The sequence below is a fragment of the Molothrus aeneus genome, chromosome 27 (assembly GCF_037042795.1).
Source record: "Molothrus aeneus isolate 106 chromosome 27, BPBGC_Maene_1.0, whole genome shotgun sequence".
NCBI lineage: Eukaryota > Metazoa > Chordata > Aves > Passeriformes > Icteridae > Molothrus > Molothrus aeneus.
The window spans coordinates 3,375,673-3,389,385 of record NC_089672.1 but is presented as its reverse complement, the minus strand read 5'-3'; the positions used below and the strand labels follow the sequence as shown (position 1 = coordinate 3,389,385).

Below are 13,713 nucleotides of genomic sequence, written 5' to 3'. Positions count from 1 at the left end.
CCGGAGCAAGGTGCTGTTATTGGAGTGGGACAGACGGGCTGGTGGATACTCCCAAACCAGCCACACCATGGACCCCATTGGCACTGCAATCCCAGCATCCCAGCCTGGTGGATCCCCATGCCATGGGCCTCTAAAGAGCAGAGCCACCACAGGTCACATCCTCGCTGGAGCCCAACATCTGCCACACAGCCCTTGTCAGCCAAAGAGCCTCATTGCTTGGCCCAGGCTGGCAGTTGTTAGAAAAGCATGTTTTTCACATTAAAATTTCCCTTGAAGAACAATGGTTTAAACAAAGCATTAAAAAGGAAAGAATCCAAAAAGGAAAAAAAAAAAAAAAGAGAGAAAGGAAAATTTTTGGTGGAGCCTAAAATCAGCCCCCTGGGACCATGAACTTCCCCTCTGCCTTGGCTGCTCCCAGGGGAAGGTGAACCATTGGGACAGCACAGCTGGAACAGGGATGGACCACCAAGATGCCAGCAGCCTTTCTGATCCAGGGATCAGAGCCATGGAGGGCTGGGACCACCCTCCAGCAGCATCCCCTGGGGTGCTGAGGATGGGGCTCAGCCTGTGCCGCTGCTCCTGGGTCACCCTGAGCCGCTGGATCACGGCCAGATGGGATCCAGACCCACAGCCTGGAGGTGTGAGGCTCCAGGAGATGAGGTGGGGGATGTAAATCTCTCGATCTGTCTGAGCAAATTCAAAGGAGACCGATTCAAATGCGCCGTGACACGACTGGCTCGGGGCGGGTAGACAATCCCCGGCAGTGTCTGCAAGGAATCTCGCCCGCTTTCCTTTGAGTGGCCTCCAATTTATTAATTAAAATAGGCAATTATATATGATGTGGGGTGGAGGGGAGCAGGGAGACCAGCTGCACCAGTTCTTCTCACTTGGCAGGAATTGCTCTGGCTCCAGGAGGTGCTTGTGCTTCCCAGGGCTCAAGGCAGAGCCTGGGATGAGCTCGGAGCTGCCCCTGTGCCTCCAACACCTGGGCAGTGGCGGGGGGGGGGGGTTTCAGCTTCCCCAATTTCTTTAGGAACACACAGGAGGGATCCCTTGACCCCCTGTCACTACAGGACATGAAATAACACGATGTGGACACGCAGCTCTTGCAAGGCGAAAAGTGAAATTTTCATTTCTGACTCCAACATTTATAGATTTTCCAAAAGTGACAGCGGATTGGAGGGTGACAGTGCCACCTCTCCAATGACACCGGACAAACCAACAGTCCATCAAATTTCTCCTCCTCCATCAAAGAATGCAAAACAATGAGTTATTTACATAAAGCGTGTGAGAAAGTTCGTTACAAGAATGTAAACATCAGAAGGCTTAAAAAAATTTAAAAAATCAGGGTGACAACCCCCTGTCTGGGGCACGTGTCCCCTGCACTGCTCAGCCCAGGTGGGATGGTGGCTCTGAGCTGCTGGAGGAGCCTCTCACCCTCGAACATTGGGATTTTCCCCTGGGAGATTTTCCCCACACCCCCTTCCCAAGCAGGGTGGCCCATTTGGGAGCGGGCTGTGTCTCAGGATGACTCCATCCTACCTGGGGAGGTGTCACCTCCTCGTCAGCCCTCTCAGGTGAGGCTGCAGTTTGTCTTTCTGCAGCACCGTGGGAAAAATCCTTCCCTGGGTGACTCAAATTTGCTCCTGAGCAGACACAGATTCCTCTGGAGGCAGCAGAAGGAAGGGGGACAGGCAAACACAGAACCCCCAGTCTTGGGGTGCCCCTGCAGCATCGGAGATGGGGTGTCCATGGGATTCTCATGCCCTCTGTGGGGAGGAATCAGAGATGGGGTGTCCATGGGATTCTCATGCCCTCTGTGGGGAGGAATCGTGGCTGGGGGCAAAGGCAGGGTATGGACCTGTCTGGGAGCCTCAGCTGCCAGAAAATGGCAATTCCTTCTCCATGAGCAGCACCAGCAATGAGGCAGGGGCACAGTTTGTAGTCCTGACATGGGGGCAAACCCCAAGAGATGAGTGAGGGGCTTTGAGGGGATCCTCAGCCCCCCAAGAAGGGCGATCCCCTCTCCATGAGCAGCACCAGCCATGAGGGATGGGCATGGATTGCAGTCCTGACATGGATGCAGACTCCAACAGATGAATGAGGGGGGGGACCCTCAGCTGCCAGAGGAAGGTGATCCCCTCTCCATGATCAGCAATGAGGAATGGGCTGGGGCAATGAGGAATGGGCTGCAGTCCTGACATGGACGCAGACCCCAGGAGATGAGTGAGGGGTTTTTGGGGGACCCTCAGCTGCCAGAGAAGGGAGATCCCCTCTCCATGATCAGCAATGGGAATGGGCTGGGGCAATGAGGAATGGGCTGCAGTCCTGACATGGAGGGAAACCCCAAGGGGTTTTTTGGGGGATCCTCAGCCCCCAGAGAGGGGAGATCCCATCTCCACAATCAGCACCAGCAATGAGGAATGGGCAGGATCTGCAGTCCTGACATGGATGCAGACCCCAAGGGATGAGTGAGGGGCTTTTGGGGGACTCTCCCCACTGCTGTGTGCCCGCCCTGCTGCCCTTATCTCCCTGTGCATCCACATCCTCTGCCATTTGCATCCCAACTCAGCTTCCACAGCTCCTGCGTCAGGGAATTCCAGAGGGACAAAGTCAGTGCAGCCGGATCCTTCCCCCCAGCGCCATCCCACACCATTTGATCAAGTGCTAACTTGTCCTCCGACGGTGAAACCGGGCGCTGGAGAGCTGCAGGGAGGGAAGGAGCTTCCCTTGGGGTGGGAAATGCCCCATCCGGAGGCTCCGGGCTCTGTCTGGCTCCCGTCTGGACCCACCTCCTGAATTACAGGAGCAGCAGTTTCCTCATTACCTGTAAATAAATAAACCTCATCACCTGTAAATAAATAAATGCCATCATCGCTCGGCCGCTGGACTCTGCCGATCTGCCCCAATCCTCGCACCACCGCCGAGCCCTCCCAGCCCTCCAGAGCTTTGTGTCACCAATGTCCAGCCCCTGTCCCCAGCTCTGCCGAGCTTTCCAGGGCTCCTGAGCTGCTCCACAAATCCCTCCCGGCTGCTCCATCACCCGGCAAAGCTGGAGCGGCAAATCCTGGGCTGAAGGTGCCACCTGCTGGGAGCGGCGCTGGCTTGAAATCCCAAAAACCTCACAGCCCCACTGGGCAGAACCCTTCACATCCCACGGTTCTGTCATTCCAGTCCCGCCCCGCAGCCTCGCCATCTCCCCCTCCCCAAAATCTCATAGCCGCACTGTGTGGATACCCCCAAATCACCCCAAAAATCACCCGTATCACGTGGAAACCCCAAAATATCCCCAAAAATCACCCGTATCACGTGGAAACCCCAAAATATCCCCCCAAATCACCGATATCACGTGGATACCCCAAAATCACTCCAAAAATCGCGCCAAAAATCACTGATATCACGTGGAAACCCCAAAATCACCCGTATCACGTGGAAACCCCAAAATCTCCCCCCAAATCACGGATATCACGTGGATACCCCAAAATCTCCCCCAAAATCACCGATATCACGTGGATACCCCAAAATATCCCCAAAATCTCCCCAAAAATCACCGATATCTCATGGATACCCCAAAATCACCACAAAATCACCAATATCACGTGGATACCCCAAATCTCCCAAAAATCACCCCAAAAATCAGCGATATCACATGGATACCCCAAAATCACCCCCAAACCCTGGCTCGGCAGTGCTACACAATGGTCCCTGAGGTTTGGGACCCCAGGGAGGGCCAGGCAGACCCTCTGCTCTTTCAAAAGCTGCAGCCTGGGCAAAAGGCTGGCCTTGAATTGAGCCACAGGTGGGATTCTCATGTCCCAAAAATCGAGATTCCAGCTCTCAACCTCAAAAACCTCCCCAGCATCCAAGGGGAAAGGTCTGGGAGAAATACCCAGCCCAAGAGTGCTCGGCCAACATAGAACATTCCAGTTCCTTTGGGACTATTGGGGAACATTCCAGTTCCTTTGGGGCTATTGCATCTTGAAGCAGCTCCCGGGATTTTCAATAGGATTTTTACTGGGATTTTTCACTCCCTTTTTTCCTCTTTTTGGGAGACTCAACCTCTCCCCAGCTCATTTTTTCCTTTTCTTTTAAAAATTAAATGGATATTTTAAAGCTCGGGGGTCCGGTGGGGCTGAGAGAGGGATCAGGAGCCTGGGGGAGGAGGGGGTGCAGGAAGGACTGGGGGAGTGCAGGAAGGATTGGGGGGGGTTCCCGGAATGATGGGGGGTTCCCGGAATCGGGGATCCATCCCACCGCTTCCTTGGCCACGCCCATCCCCTTATTTGGGCAAACCGCGCGTATTCATTTAATATATCAGAGCCCCGCCCCCGTATTAGCCACGCCCCCTCCGCGGTTTTTTCCCCCTCCGCGTTTCCGCCACGCGCTGTCCCCTGTCCCCCCTCGGCCGCCGTTGGCGCCGCGGCGCGCGCGGGGGGCGGGGCCGGCGGGTAGGGAAGATGGCGGAGGCGTCGCCGCAGCCGGGCCGGTTCTTCTGCCACTGCTGCTCGGCCGAGATCGCCCCGCGCCTACCCGTGAGCGGGGCACCGGGGAGAGCCGTCGGGGAGGGCCGGGAGCGCGGGCAGGGCCGGGTGGGGGCTCCGAGGGGGCGGGCACGTGGGGGCGAGGCCTGAGGGGCCCAGGGGGCCTGAGCGGCCGGGGAGGCGGGGGCTGCCCTGAGGGGCTCCGCCCGTGGCACCGGGGCTCGGGGGCGTTGAGAGGGGCTCGGTAGCGAGGGAACGGGGCTGCGGCGGTGAGGGGAGAGGGGCTGCGGTGGGAACGGGCCAGCCGGGCCGAGGGGCAGCGGCCGGCCGGGGGCGGCGCGGCGGGAGGGGCCCTCGGGCCCGGTCCGCCCGGATTGGGGGGGCCGCGGCGGTTCGAGCGCTCCGGCCGCCCCACGGGGAGCCGGGCTGGGCTGGGAGCCCGTCAGGCAGCAGCCCCCGAGCCCGGCTGTGACACCCCTGGCCCGAGCAGCCTGATCCCAGCCGGTGCCCGTGAAGCAGCGCGGGGTGTGGGGGTTTCTCGGTGCCCTTTCAGGAGGTTTAATGAACACGATAAAAGCCCCACCGTGGGGGCGGCTGGAGCTCAGGGAGGTGCACGGCAATACGTGGGTAGAAGTGCTGTGTAGGCACCTGGGCAGGTGCTTTAATCACACACCAAAATCCGGTGTGTGAGCGTGGAGCTTGTCCTGGTGTGGGTGGAAAAGGAGTGTGGGCTGTTAGGGAGGGTCTGGTGGATCAGTTGTTCCCCTGCTTGGCTTCCTGAGGTGTTCAGTGTGATTTGGAGAGTGCTGCTGGTCTCTTTAGCCTGACACTTTTCACAGCACCTTGTCCCAAAAGTCATTGCTGTTTGCTGGCACTGAACTTGAAAAGCCTGTGAGGACAAGCAGAGCTGTCCCTGCCGGGGCTGGCTGCTTTGTGACGTGTGATTTGTCCTTTTGCCCTCTCCTTCGGGCCAGGGTGGGCCATGCTGGAGCTCCCAGCTTGTGTGTAAGAGTGAGGGCAAACTCACTGGGCTGTGGAGCCAGGCGGGAACCCAGGAAATCTGTTCTTTATTTCTGTTCAAACAGCCCGTGCTGGGCTCTGCTCACACCTGGTTGTGTGCACTTGGCTGGGCACGCCTGGCTGTGCCAGCTGGGTTTGGGGACTCAGATCTGTGAGTTCATGAGCTTGTTTTGGGGACCCAGGTTTCCCTCAGGTTTCTCTCACCATCTGCAGGCGCAGTAACCAGCGCTGCCAAAGGAGGGACTCAAACAGCCCGAGAAACAACAAACTTTGACATTTGTGCTGTTCCAGCTGCAGAGGAATGTGCTGATCCCTGTGCTGGGAGCTGCCTGTGAGCACACAGAGACACACACACACACACAACACACACAGAAGCTCCCTGGGGCAGGGTGCTCAGGCCATGGTCACTCACCCCTGTGCCACGCGTGTCCCCACCAGTTTGTGCTGGTGGGAAGCAACACAAAGAGGGTTTTAATGGGCAGGGGGTTTCATGAGCAGGGGATTTCATGGGCTGTAGTTGCCTGTGCTCACCCAGGAGACCCTGAGCTCGGGACCCTGGCCCTGTCAGTGGTGCAGAGATGGTTGTTTTTCCACAGCAGCAGTCCTGTGTGGGAGAGGCAGCAGCCACCTCTCCCAGTCTGCTCCTGTATCTCCCTGGGCAGACAGGGCACATGAGGGGCTCCAAGCTCTGCTCATTCTCTAGGGCCTTATCAGGGTTGGCTGTAGGGGCCAGAGGAGCGACCCCAAGGGCCTTATCAGGAGCCTCAGCTCCTTGGGGGAATCCCTCAGTCTGGCTCAGGGCTGTGCCAGTTCCAACAGATCAGCAAAAGGAAGTGGCAAACATTATTTTTAGAAGCTCTTAAATGCCCTCTGTGCTGAGCCTGGCTCTGCCAGCACAGGGATTTGGGGTGATGTGTGCCTGCCATGGAGCAGGGGATGGGATTCCCCTGGCTCTGTGCTGTTTCTTGAGCACTGGGAAGTGAAACAGTTCCCTTTCAGGGTCTCCAGTGTTCTGGGATGGTTGGAGAGGATAAATTCCTCCTCACTAAGCCCAGGAATTGTGAGGAGGTGGCTGTCACAGGGGCTGCACTCAGCCTGCCTGTCCTGACACACTCAGGGATGTGACAGGTCTCTGTAGTGAGCTCTGGGTGTGGGACTGTGAGGTCCTGGCTGCACAACAACCCAGAGTGTCCCTGTGGGCTGTGAACCTCAGGCTGTGTTAGTGACAGGGACCATTCAGCCTCCCTGAGCACCACAACCTCACCAAGTCCCTGCTGCCATTCCCACATTGTGTTCTGCTCCCCAGAACACACTGCTGGGCCAACGTTGGTGGGTTTGTTGTGCAGGGAGCCTTGGGGGTTTCACTTTCACTTCACTGGAGCTGCATCAGCTGTGTCTGTAGTGGGGATTAACCAGCATCACCCTCATCATTCTTAAGCTGAGCTCCCCCAGGCTTAGGCTGAGCTCTGGAAGGCAAATGTTGGGGTTTGGGGTCTCTCTGGCTCTGGGACTGTTGCATGTGCTGGGGATGGCAGACTGCAGGACCCTCCCACCCTGTCACAGCCTGCAGCTCCGAGGTGCCACCTCCTCCTCTCACCCAGTGTGTCTTCTCCTGCAGGACTACATCTGCCCACGGTGTGAGTCTGGTTTTATTGAAGAGCTTCCTGAGGAGCCGAGGTAATGTGCTGCCCCAGGGGCTGGTGCTCCACTGAGCCCAGGTTGCTTTGCTCTCTTCCTAGTTCAAAGGCAATGTTTGCTATAAAATGCACTGTTTCTATTGCTTCTGCCCCAGCTTTAGCTCATTTTTCCTCACTTTTGGAATACAGTGCTTTGTTGGCAGAGTTTGCACCCACAGGCCAATCAGAGCAATGCTGAGCGTCCACAATGTCTCTGCTGAGGGGTGGGGCAGGAATGGTTTCATTTCAAACAAACATAAAGAAGTGTTAGGGAGGTTTTCCCCATGCTGTGTGGTGGCTCTGACCTGATCAGGGCAGAGATAACCCCAGAGAGAGGGATCTGGGCATGGTGAGTGCACGGACACCTCATGTAAGTAGTGACTGTGTTGGGAATGAACAGCAAAACGTTGTGGCTGAGACTTTGGACTCTGCCCTGGAGCAGTGAGGTCTGTGTTTCTGTGTTGCTCTGCTGCCACTGGTGGCAGAAGCAGCAGGAATGTCTTAAAATGTTCCAGCTGTGTTTGTGAGGCCCCAGCTGTGACTGGCAGTGCAGGGGCCAGGGGCAATGGGTGGTGCTGCCTGCTGATTGTGGTGCATGGCCTGGGGCTTCTGCACTGAGCAGGTGATGTTTGGTTTGATCACCAGCCCTGGAGCCAGAAAATCCATGCTGGCTGATCCTGACTGTTTTGATGATTCCCTGTGACCTTGGGAGAGTCACAGAGTTGCTGAATCTCAGTGGTTTCAGTACCATGAATGCAAAGCTTGGTTCTGAGCAGGAAATGCTCCTGCAGCTCTGAAAGCAGAAGTCTGACAAGAACGAGTTTTCCCAATATCCTGAGCTGTTTGGTTGTGTGCTTCTGCGGTAGAGAAGTTTCTTTGATTCTAGATTAGACTTCTGTGTCTTGGGGTCACAGAGATCAGCGTTTGTGCCTTAAGTCTTCCTGGTGCTCTGGAGGATTAGCTGCTGTGTTTGAGATGGATTGTGGGGCAAATCCTGGCTTGACATCATGGTTCAGGCACTTCTGTGCAGCCTGTGGGATCTAATAGAGTAGAGAGAAATGGGTGAGCATGTGGGAAAATGAAAGGTTCGGGGAGGGAGAATTGATCCAGGCAATCAGAAAATCAGCAGCTGAGGCAGGACCAGGTTCTGTTGAGCTGCCTCTGCCCTGGGATGGGAGCGGGGGCAGAAAAGCCTTGGAAGCTGCTGTGAGAAGATTACCAGTGCTCCTCATTCTCCACAGGAACGCTGACAATGAGACCAGCTCCTCCACGTCAGCCACTGATCAGAGCAGGCATCCTTTCGAGGTGAGCAAGTCCTTTCTCTCTTCCACCACCTTCTGCTTTGCTGTTGGATTGAGTATTTCTCCAATAGTGCATTGTTTAAACATTTCCCAGTTCATGACAGAACTTGGAAGGGAGGAATTCATATCCTCCACATGCTGCTCCTGAAATCTCCACATCCCGTATTTTTGCTGTGTGTGTGTTACACGGGACCATCGCTCACAGCTGATTCCCATCGTGAGGGGGCTCAGCAGGATTTGGAGAGCAGGATTTGGGTGTGTTGCTATGCAGTAGCCTCAGCTCAGAAGCAGCAGTGACACACCAAAGAGAAAGCAGGGAACTGTGATTATTTCTGCCTTTGTGTGCAGTTCCAGTGTCTGTTCCTCACTGAGCTGCCCCTGAGGGCGCTGGTCCCAGTGTCACCCCAGGCTGTGGGCAGCTGCTGGGACACCAGCAATGCTTGGAACTTTGATCCAAGCATCCCAGGACTTTTAGGGACTGTGACTTGGAACTGACCTTCCCCTTTCACTACAAACTATTTACTCCAATCACTCATATCAGAGAAAATATTAACACACATGCATTTATTCATACAGCCTTTCAAACTGCTGCTGCAGGTATGTCACGTTCCAATTAGAGCTGGCCATCAAGTGCACTTGGAGCAATGTCAGAGTGAGAGCAAACAAGTTATGGGTGTTTGGGTCAAGTGTGGCAGACTCCAGGGTTAGTGCTGGACTGCAGGGGCTGAGGTGGAGGCAGGCCAGCAGCATCTTTGTCCCATTCTGAATTTTACTGTCGTTCCTCTTGTCACAGTCTGTTCTCTGCATTCCAGAACGTGGATCAACACTTGTTCACCTTGCCCCCGGGCTATGGCCAGTTTGCTTTCGGCTTCTTTGACGACAGCTTTGAGTTTCCCTTCGGGTCCAACGTGCAGCAGGCAGAGGACAACCGGGACTCGGAGAACCGGCGGGAGCGCGAGCACCAGTCCCGGCACCGCTACGGCGCCCGGCAGCCCCGCGCCCGCCTGGCCACGCGCCGAGCCTCGGGCAGGCACGAGGGAGTCCCCACGCTGGAAGGGTGAGAACCACTCTGGCACCTCAGGGGGGAACCTTGTTGTTTCTCACTTTTCCTTCTGGGTTATCGGAGCGGCATCCCGAAGATCTCCAGCGCTGCTGTGGGTGACACCTGTGTGCTGCCTGAGCGTGTTGGCAGCTCCTGCTTTTGGGGTCTCTTGGGGGTGTTTTAGCTGAGTGGTGACATGGGCTGTGCTTAGGGGTTTGTCCTATAGTGGGAGAATATTCCCTGGTCATTGCCAGGTGTTGCAAAATTGTTGTACTTGAAGAGAACACCAGAGTGTGTGTAAGTGCATCTTGGGAGCCACTCACCATCATGGCAGGAATTGTCCCCTTCTGAATCAAATATTGAAACTTTATCAGTGGCTGATCACTCCCTAAGCTGCCATTGCAATTGCTGAAGGGTATTTTTAATTGCCACCTGCGTCCCACCTGAGTCTGTTGGAGTCTGTTGGGGTTTTTTTAGCTGGGTGGTGACACAGACTGTGCTTAGGAGTTGGCCTCTAGTGGGAGAATATTCCCTGGTCATTGCCAGGTGTTGCAGAAATGTACTTGCCATGAGGGGAAACAGAAGAGAACACCAGACAGTGTTTGTGGAAGTGCATCTTGGGAGCCACTCATATTCATATCAGGAATTGTCCCCTTCTGAATCAAATATTGAAACTTTATCAGTGGCTGATCACTCCCTAAGCTGCCATTGCAATTGCTGTAGGGTATTTGTAATTGCCCCCAACAATGTGACAGTATTCAGCTTACTCAGCCTCTCCCTCCATGATGGGGTGTTGGGCTGGGAGCCAGCAAACTTTAATTCTTACACAATCCTGATTTTCTTGTCTTTCAGAATTATCCAGCAGCTGGTCAACGGAATTATTGCACCGACCACAATTCCAAACCTAGGCCTGGGCCCTTGGTGAGTTGGAGGATGTGCTGCTCTCTGTGACAGTGTCTCCTTGGTGCTCCAGGATGAACTCACTTGCTGTCCTTGCTCCTCAGGGGAGTCCTGCACTCAAATCCGATGGACTATGCCTGGGGTGCCAATGGCCTGGATGCGATTATCACACAGGTACAAACTGGGATTCCCTGCAGTCTCCATCCTGTGCAGTGCTGCAGGAGAGGCAGCACCTCTGGGGGTGCAGGGAATGAGGGGCTGGGGGACTGAAATGGGAAAGGATCCACAGTGGTCATTGCCAGGTGTTGTAAAATTGTTGTACTTGCTGTGAGGGGAAACAGAAAAGAGCACCAGACAGTGTTTGTGTAAGTGCATCTAAATCCAGGTGCCCTGGCTCAGGAAACGAGTGGATTCTGTGTGCTGCTGAGCTGACCTCTCTGTTCTGCCTGCCTGACTGGTTGTTTTTCCAGTTACTGAATCAATTTGAAAACACTGGACCGCCACCAGCAGACAAAGAGAAGATCCAAGCCCTCCCCACCATACAGATCACACAGGAGCACGTAGGTACGTGGCTGCTCCATGGAGTTGTGCACTGGAAGCTCTCTGTAATGTTTTCTTGGGACTTGAATTTTGTCTGTTTGTACCTTAAAAACATTTCAAAGTGGGCAGAGAGCTGAAGGGGCTCTGTTACACTCACACAAAAAAAAGAGCAGTGTAGGCTGGACAGATTTGCCCTGGGGAGGTTGTGAGAAGTTCAGTGTGGATAGAGATGGAAAAGCAGAAGGGAAGGATGAGGCATACCCTGGGCAGGGGAGGTGGGGTGATGGTGTGGGGACTGTAGAGCACCAAGCTTTCCTCCTGACAGGAATGGAGCCATGGTAGGGAAGGGGAGAGGGATGATGAGTCCTGGGTCGGGGGCTTTGTGCATCATTCTCTCCTCCTTTGCTCAGCTGGGCTTGGCTTTCCCTGTGCCATGCAGATTCTGGGTTGGAGTGCCCTGTGTGTAAGGAAGACTACACAGTCGGGGAGAACGTGCGGCAGTTACCGTGCAATCACCTGTTCCACGACGGCTGCATCGTCCCGTGGCTGGAGCAGGTGAGTGCCTGGGGCCTGCAGCACTGGGGGCTTTGTCTGCTCCTGCTCCCCTCTGTAAATATTTTCCTACCTCCACGATGAGGCCTGAGCACCTGTGGTCAGAGGATGGAGTGTCATCCCAGCCCATTCCTCGAGTGCTGCTCCCCTGGTGTGTTTCTAATCCCATTTCCCCTATTTCTTGTTTTGTTTTTTTGTCTGCTCCCCAAAGCATGACACGTGTCCCGTCTGCCGGAAAAGTTTAAGTGGACAAAACACTGCCACAAACCCCCCAGGACTCACAGGGATGAACTTCTCGTCATCCTCCTCCTCCTCCTCTTCCTCCAGCTCACCAAGTAATGAAAACTCATCGAACAACTCATGAATCTTAACGCACCCTCTGTCCCCGGGGCCCTTCCACTGTTCCCCTTCCCTCCCTGGGCACCGCCAGCAGCCAAAGGGGCTTCCAGAGCAGAGCGAGGGGAGGGGACGAGGCAGGAGCAGTGCCCCCAGAATTTCCTTTTGATTTCTGAAGACACGGAGCCTCTGGGTCCTTCAGAGATGAGAAGCCTCAAGTTCTGTGATGAAAAAAGGGGGGAAAGAGCTCTGTCTGTCAATAAAAACATCCTCTTTGCGTGGACTTTACCCATTGCAGTGCGAGGCTGCTGCGCTCCCCGGCTGGGAACCCCGAGGTGCTGAGCGAGTGGTTGAATCCCGAATGGAAATGTTGTTTGTATGGGTTTGAATTTGAGATCCCTTTCTTTTTATTTCTTTTGCTCCTCCTCCCCTTGGATACTATCTTTTCTGCTTTGGAGATTGACGTCTAAAATGGAAGTATAAGGATGCTGCCTCCCCCCCCCAGGATCACCATCTGGGGAGGACCAATAGCTGTCACTGAAACAGGAACTCTCAAGTAGACCCCGGGATCCTTCCCTGTCCCATCTCGAGTCCCTTTTATTTCTCTTTATAACCTCACCCGCTGATACTCAACACTGAAAGGGGTTTTTATAATCTTAAATTATTACTGTTGTCAATAAATGGACATTTCAGCTCTGCGAGCCATTATGCATGATTTGAGGAAAGCTACAGGGTAAGCTCTGAGGCCACCAAGCTGTCCTGCCTTCCCCAGGCAGGCTGGGCCTCTCTGAGCCCTCCTGCGTGCTGGGAGTTCCGGTGGGAGCCACTGCCAGCCTGTGGATCACTGCACAGGTAGCCAAGGATCGCAGCTGGAATCATCCTCGCCTGGTGTTTTCTATTTTTTACACCTTTTTCCCCCCTTACAGTCCTGCCCCCCTCGCAGCCAGGGCAGGCTGTTCTGCTGAGCCGACACAGGACTGGGTGTGTGCAGCAGAACGAGGACCAGCAAATCTCATTGTGACCGAGTAATTACCAGGAAAACAACATTTTGGAGAGGAAAAAAAAAAAATGTATTGCAAAGCTACTTAAAATAGAGCTGATTAAAACAAGGAGAGAGAGAAAAATATCCAGGTATGTTTGTGACTCAGTTTCTGTGACAGAGCTGGAGCTCGGAGAATGACAAGAATGTCACCAGAGAGGGCAGTGACTCCCTGCCATGTCCCTGCTTCCTGGGTCCTGAGGCATGAGAGGAGAAGCTCTCACCATCATCACTGGGAGCCCCTTCCCTTCACAGGGACTTGAGGTGGTCAGGAGGTTTCCTAGAGGGCTGGGGGTCTGTGATGGTACCACATTTGGGACTGCTCTGTGGCAGAGACCAGAGCAGACCAGGGAGAACCTGGCCCCATGGGAGAAGTGGGTGGAGGGTTTGACAGTTTGGGGGGGTTCCCTGCCTCTCCCTCGGCTTTTGGGGCTGCTGGGGAAGGTGCTGGCTCAAGCAGAGCTTGGGTGTCTCTTCTAAAGCAGCATCACCCCAGCACCTGGCCCCCTTCCATGAGCTTCCTGAGAAGAGATGAACCTCATTTAGGAGGGGGAAGGATGGTTTGGTATTTCTTGAGCCATTTCAGAACACAAGAAGTTGGTTTGTTGGAGAGAGTGTCCCCAGCTGTGTGCCAGGGCCGGGGGCTGGCAGGGACCGACTTGCCAGGACTGTTTTTCTTCCTCGGCTTGGCCGGGCAGTGTGGCGGCGCCTTTCATCTGCCAGGAGGGTTTATCTCAGGACTGGTGTGTCGGGGTTAATGGCTCATCCTCTGCCAGGGGTTGAGCCAGAAGCCTGGGCTGTTGAGGTGGGTGGCAGCAAGAAGGTC

General features: G+C 54.9%; 1 protein-coding gene across 1 annotated transcript; it reads left to right on the top strand.

Annotated features, from left to right (window-relative positions):
• The first annotated feature begins 4,426 nt into the window (after window positions 1–4,426).
• RNF126 (ring finger protein 126) lies at window positions 4,427–12,549 on the top strand. The gene is made up of 9 exons (XM_066566127.1): window positions 4,427–4,532; window positions 7,120–7,178; window positions 8,419–8,482; window positions 9,291–9,535; window positions 10,373–10,441; window positions 10,525–10,594; window positions 10,891–10,984; window positions 11,400–11,515; window positions 11,724–12,549. Exons 1-9 carry the CDS (start codon window positions 4,458–4,460, stop codon window positions 11,874–11,876), a joined length of 945 nt encoding a protein of 314 aa, XP_066422224.1. The 5' UTR covers window positions 4,427–4,457; the 3' UTR covers window positions 11,877–12,549.
• Window positions 12,550–13,713: the final 1,164 nt, after the last annotated feature.

Excerpts from the sequence above, each read along its gene's own strand:
- RNF126 (XM_066566127.1), top strand. The coding sequence starts at position 4,458 with ATGGCGGAGGCGTCGCCGCAGCCGGGCCGGTTCTTCTGCCACTGCTGC. Across the intron at positions 10,442-10,524 it reads AACCTAGGCCTGGGCCCTTG|GGGAGTCCTGCACTCAAATC; the intron begins GTGAGTTGGAGG and ends CTTGCTCCTCAG. Across the intron at positions 10,985-11,399 it reads GATCACACAGGAGCACGTAG|ATTCTGGGTTGGAGTGCCCT; the intron begins GTACGTGGCTGC and ends TGTGCCATGCAG.